Source organism: Mytilus californianus, unplaced genomic scaffold (genome assembly GCF_021869535.1).
Source record: "Mytilus californianus isolate M0D057914Y unplaced genomic scaffold, xbMytCali1.0.p SCAF_8, whole genome shotgun sequence".
In the NCBI taxonomy this organism is placed as follows: domain Eukaryota; kingdom Metazoa; phylum Mollusca; class Bivalvia; order Mytilida; family Mytilidae; genus Mytilus; species Mytilus californianus.
Window position 1 is genome coordinate 106387291 of NW_026262734.1, and position 6555 is coordinate 106393845.

The 6555-nt window shown below is 33.7% G+C and overlaps 1 protein-coding gene across 1 annotated transcript; it reads left to right on the top strand.

Moving 5' to 3' along the window:
• The first annotated feature begins 629 nt into the window (after positions 1-629).
• Positions 630-6555, top strand: LOC127711561 (uncharacterized). The gene is made up of 4 exons (XM_052217652.1): positions 630-689; positions 2306-2498; positions 3971-4349; positions 5486-6555. The coding sequence occupies exons 1-4, from the start codon at positions 650-652 to the stop codon at positions 6074-6076; spliced, it is 1203 nt and encodes a 400-aa protein (XP_052073612.1). The 5' UTR covers positions 630-649; the 3' UTR covers positions 6077-6555.

Genomic DNA, 6555 nt, shown 5'->3' on the forward strand with positions numbered 1-6555 from the left:
TGTTTGAGAGCGCTAACCCTCCCTCCAACCTGAGACAGTGGAGTAACAGTACAACATAAAAAAAACTATAAATATCAGTTGAAAAGGGCTTACCTTATCAGATTAATAAAAAGCAGAAACGCATGTAACATCAACCGACCGGACATGGCAGGGTCTTTATACATTCCTCACAACAAAGAAGAAACAAGGTTCAGATCTGAGAGTACTTTCAGTTACTGACAGCTAGTTCAAAGCCAATATCAACGAATTGTATCTAAGACATAAAATATCAATCAGTACACATCCAACATCCAATGGATGTATGTCTTTAACAGTCAGAGAAAAACATGACCTTGTGCAATGCAAAGATACAGGTATCGATAGATTGTAGAACCGTTAATGTGCATATGTATCATTACAATGATATTTAGTTTGGTTTTAATTTACTGAAACCTAATCAATATTCATACCAATAAAAACAATATTCAAAGATCTAATTACAGTGTTGAATTGACAACCTTTTAGAATAAGTTTATTAAAATGATAGATAAGTACACAACTTTGTATATCATCTGGCTAACTCTTATCAGTGACATACTTATCCATACTTTAACGTCAGTATATTATGTAACTCTGACTTGAGACGACCATGTTTAAGATCAGTCGATATATGATGATGTTTGTTGTTTGGATAGCACTTTTAATGTCAGGTAAATAACAATTGAACATAAACTCATCCAAAGGAGACTGTAATGATACTTACGGAGTGTTAGAAAACAAAAGATTAAGATACACATTTTCATACCAACTCCTAAAGGTTACCTGTGGTAAATACATATAATCATTTTGACCTCTCCTATTCCTGCATTGAAATCCTTGCTATTTAAAGCTGGGCGTCCGTTAGGCTGTAAAAGATAGGCTAAAGATGCCAAAGGGATATATTGGAAGTCGAAAAAAAAAACTAAAGACTGAGCAACACGAACCCCACGAATACCGGGAATGATCTCGAACCCTTCGGAAGGGTAGACTGATCCTGATCTACACGTGACATTCGTCTTTTATGGATGTAGAAATACGCAGCAACATCAGGTCGGAATTGAGTCGTTCGTTGATCTAATACGGGAGTGTCATATTCTATAAAGGTACTATTGGGACATGTTGCACGGCTACATTCTGGCCACTGTCCAATATATCCTGTTTTTTTCTGAGGCAGTCCAAATTCCAAACCCTTCACCCCAGTCGAACTAGTTTGAAGAACTTACTTCGGATTTAATTATTAATCGTCCTGCATATGGATGACATAATTGATACAAGAAGTTAAGCAAGCAACAGTCCAATAATGAATGCTAGAATGTGGAAACGAGATAATGTAAAACCTGATTATTTGTGCTGGTGCCATGCTTACATGGATGTTGCAGAGTCGTATTTAAATGAGATGAGCCTTTTCTTTTGTGACTTACTGAAGTCGTTAAATCCAATACCTCGTGTAGAGACAGTGTTAGTAATTAAGAAATCACTGAGAAGCTATGAATGCATTTCCATCAGGCTAAGTTGACCTTAGAATTTTTCCTAGGTCCTTTTTGGGCAAATTGCTCCTCACGTATTCAATGATTCTATAGTGCAGAGACATAACCAGCGATAGAACAACAGAAATAATTGTATATACAAAATTGTTAAGGGTTACACAGAAACATTTGTTTCGACGGTCAATGCTACTGCAAAAGTATAATGTTGACAACCAAAAACTAATACAGCAAATGAAAAACATCGTACATTTCCCTCGGGTGATTTTTTCTATCATGAAGAAAGTTTTGTCTAAAATTTGTAACATTCCATGAAGTTTTGAAAAAGATATGGATGTCATGAAAATTTAATGACTGACAGATTGTATGTAAGTGTGAACTTTAAAAGCTAGGTCAATCTAGACTACCAGTAAAATACAAAAGGCTCATACGTGGAAGAGAAAAAAATTCTATTATCTATCTTTGACCGTAGTATTTCTTCCGGTTTTGACAGAACAGCTACCTTGTCAATATATTTTAAGCTTCAGATTCAAATTTTGATCGTCTTTGCCATCTTTTTTCCAAAAAAAAAAAAATAAAAAAAAGCAAATAAAAATGAAAAAAAATGTATAAAAGAATTGCAGAAAAGAAAGAAAGAACAAAACTTAGGATTAAGATATTTTCGGATTAGGAAAATGAATAATGTCAATGCATTAGCTGATCTGACTTCACACTCTTTCAAAGGTCAAACCTACCTCATTATTGCGTACTAGACTTGATGATCACAATGGTAAAATAATTTTATCCATACCATTCTTTTTCAGAAACGCATGTCGAAGCTGTAGACTTGGCATCACCTGAAGTTTTTGACCCTGTTTTTTATTCTAACAATCACCATCAAGTGATTTCCCATTCTGTAAATACACCGGAAGCTGTGAAACAACACTGGCTTACGCATGGCATAGATGCTGGATGGCAGGGATCTGGACAGTTTCATTCAAAAGAGTACATTGCAAGGTATAATGTAACAGATAATTCTGAGACTACTACCTAAACACAAAGTGTCTGCCCTGAACAAAGCTAGTTATATGATTATTATTGTCGTATACCGTTTACCTAGTTGTGACTTTAACTTTGTACAATAATCTACTACTTAAACAGAAGATTAAGACTGACAGATGGCCTACACTTTGATTTATACTAGTCATTAGCAATGGCAAAACAAATTGGTTTGAGGAGGAAAGAGAAGAACTATAAAAGAACAGTGTTCCAATGTCCCCCGCGTTGCACATATTTTATATTTCCAAGGGGCATTACTCTTTTAAAAAAAAGTCGATCAGCCACTATTATAGAACTTGTCCGAGATATTGCTGATATTAACCTATAGTATAAGTTTTATAAAAATCTGGCAAGAATTGTACCCTTGAGAGCGCTAACGAGACCATTTTCCATAAATTTGATATTTCAAAGGGGCATAACTCTTTTAAAAAAAGTAGATCGTCCACCATTATAGCACTTGTCCGAGATATTGCTGATATTAACAAATTGTATAAGTTTTATAAAAATCTAACTAGAAATGTACCCGTGAGAGCGCTAACGATGCCATTTTCCATAAATTTTATATTTCCAAGGGCATAACTCTTTTAAAAAGAGTCGATCGGCCAACCTTATAGAACTTGTCCGAGATATTGCTGATATTAACCTATAGTATAAGTTTATAAAAATCTGGCAAGCATTGTACCCGTGAGAGTGCTAACGAGGCCATTTTCCATAAATTTAATATTTTCAAGGGGCATAATTCTTTTTAAAAAGTCGATCGTCCACCATTATAGAACTTGTCCGAGATATTGCTGATATTAACCTATAGTATAAGTTTTATAAAAATCTGGCAAGATTTGTACCTGTGAGAGCGCTAACAAGACCGGACGGACGGACAGATGCCCGGTATTTCCATGTCCCCCGATCGCGTTACGCGGGGGACAAAAATGATCATGAGATATGGAAAACATAATAATTTTATTCTAATGGAAGGTTATTTGTATTGTTAAAGCATAACTCCAAAACAGTCATAGAATCAATACTTCGTTTGATGCCATCATAGTCTGAAATTGTGCTTTCTTGACTGATTTTAAAATGTATGATTCGGCGGCACTTTCTTTCTGTTGCATTAGAATGGAGTTAACAGCATTTTATTCAAAAACTTGCAGGCATTAGTTTTTGATTTGACCATCGTAAATATCCGTTTACTGGCCTTCAACCGTGTTGTCCGTAATTTCAATTTGCAACCATCAAATCGCCAATTGATACCTGCAAATTAAAAAGAAAGAAAAAAAAAAAAAAACAAATCAAACGGATTACTTCTAAATATAGTAATCCGAAATAAGTTGATTCAAATGCAAAACATAAATTCGAGACAAGGTATTAAAAAAATTAACGTCTTCTTGTTTGTCACATATCATGTCTGTAACCTTATTTGAATATTTTTATAGGTATCCCGATCTCCAAAAAGCTTTTGGAAATAATTATAGAGCCGCCATTCAGCATTATCTGACGTTTCACAGCTCTGAACACCGTAATGGATTATCAACTAGTAACAATTTCGAAGGCCGCTGGACTGTATCAAATCATGGAATATATATCGGTTCCTCTACACGAACAGGTGGCGCAGTGGACAGTCTTACATGGAACAATAAAGAATTTATCAACTCTTGGGATCACGGGCGTCAGATGCAGATGGCATGCAACACCAACAAATACACCGAGTGTTATAACCCTACAGAAGCTGGTGGTGCTTGTGACGCCGCACTCCAAACAACCCACACTCATATAGATTGGGTTCATGTTCATGGAAATGTTATGGAAAGCATGGTAAGTAAATATGATGATTCCACATAAATTATAAAACACGGTAATCCAATGACGTTTTGCTCTTAATTGTATTATTAGTTTAAACAGTATTTATTAATGAAAAATTACAACAATAAAGTATAACAATGTTACATGAAATTCAAATAATAAATGTATTCATTTATAGTAATCATTTGAATTTATTTTGATATTGTTCTAACTATTGAAAAAAGACGTTTTGCATGACTAATGAAAGGGAAAAGCAACGAATGTTTTGATTGAATGTAATGGAAATAAACTCATGATACCAGATTAAATTGTTGTACCCTAGACGCGCGTTTCGTCTTCAAAAGGCTCATCAGCGACGCTTGAAAAAAAAAGTTAAAAAGTTATAAAATATGAAGTTGAAGAGAATTGGGGATCCAAAATTTGCAAAGGCTTTGCAAAACACAGCTGAGCATCATAATAGTTAAATGAAAATAAATACTCGGAAATTCGCATATTACACTTATTAGGTTAAATTATCAAAATCAGTCGACTTTTCTAAAAAGTGTAAAGTTTTTTTTTCTTTTTAATACCGCCCAGCTAAAACTGTGATATCCTCTTCATCCATTGTTTACATGATAGAAATTAATATTCATACATGTATTCTAGTATATAGAAAAAGAGTTAACTACAATTTGTAATTAAGTTTACAAGAGTTGTGTATAACTTTAGGATAAACTCTCATCGATATTCGTCTCCATATAATACCCACAATAACACAACTAACAGTTGTGATATAAGTAAGACAACCGTCCAACTCGTGACTTGGGCCAGACGCATAAAAATTCGACGGGTCAAAACATCAAGAAGACATGTCATGCAAAACAATTGTTTGAATAATATGGATTGTATGGAGAAAAGTACAGACAAAAAATACTTTTACTACTAATAATAGTAATAATACTAATAATAAAAACAATACTACTACTACTACTAATAATAATGATAAAAACAATTAAAATAAACAAAATTATAATAACAGAATAAAATAATAATAGAATAATAACTATTCACCGGAATAATTTTCTAATATTTGATGCTTGCGTTTACTTAAGTCGACCGCGCACAAAGTAAAAGCATACATAAATATTTGATTTGTAATCTTTTGTCAGGTTCATCCAGCTTTTTGGAAGCCAGTTAAGCCTACAGCAGGAACTCACTATGATTGTAATTATGGACGATTATGTCCTGCACACCACGGCTACCACACAACATACGACTATCCTTTCCACAAAAAGATAACAATAGGAACACATGAAATAAATAATTGTTTTGAATTTGTATCAAATTTTACAATAGGAGGAAACTGGCCTCAAGACGAATTGTTTATTCAGATGGAATCACCTGCAGTTTACCTGACCTACGAATTTTCAAAACAATTCACATTTAATCCATCTACAAGGCTTGCTGAAAATTATCATGATAAACATTTACCAGTTATTCGATCGACTCCAGACCATAATTATGCACTTGGAGCGTATACCCCAACAGGGCAGGATACAGATATACATGAAAATTACGACAGCCATTTCTACAAAAGTACAAATTTCGCTAGTACAACTTCAAAATTCAATGTTATTTTCTATAAGAGACCTCATGGTACAGGAGTTCATCGATATGTCTACAGAACATACTTCTGCGTCGGAACCTTAAATGACGTCACTAGTTGTTTACATAAGATTATGACGGCTGTTCCAAAATAAAATGATGCTGGATGTTAAATAAAGAGTTCATGGATCTATTTCTTTTATTTCAACTGCTCAATAAAACCAGTCTTCAATGAAATGATGTAAATAAATGTATGAAAAAGTATAAGACGAGACAAAATAAAACAAACAAAATATCAAGTCCTGAAAGAGAGTCAAACGATGTCAAGCACTAAATAGCTTCAAGGCAAGACAAAAAAAAAAAACCCTAAAAATCTGACATTCATTTGTATCATACGGGTAGTAACGTCGTCATATCGATGATCGCTTAGTACAGTGATTTTGTCATAGTTTGTTAAAGTTGCACATGATTGTGTTAAGTGTTTTTAATGTACAAACAATGACACAATATACACATTCGGATTTTTTGCTAAAGGAACTTCTGAACATAAATTCAAGCAGGTAAGTATCTTTGTTTATGGCTAATATGCTAAATTGATAATTCGTTTCTTATGCATAAATAAAAGTGATTTGTC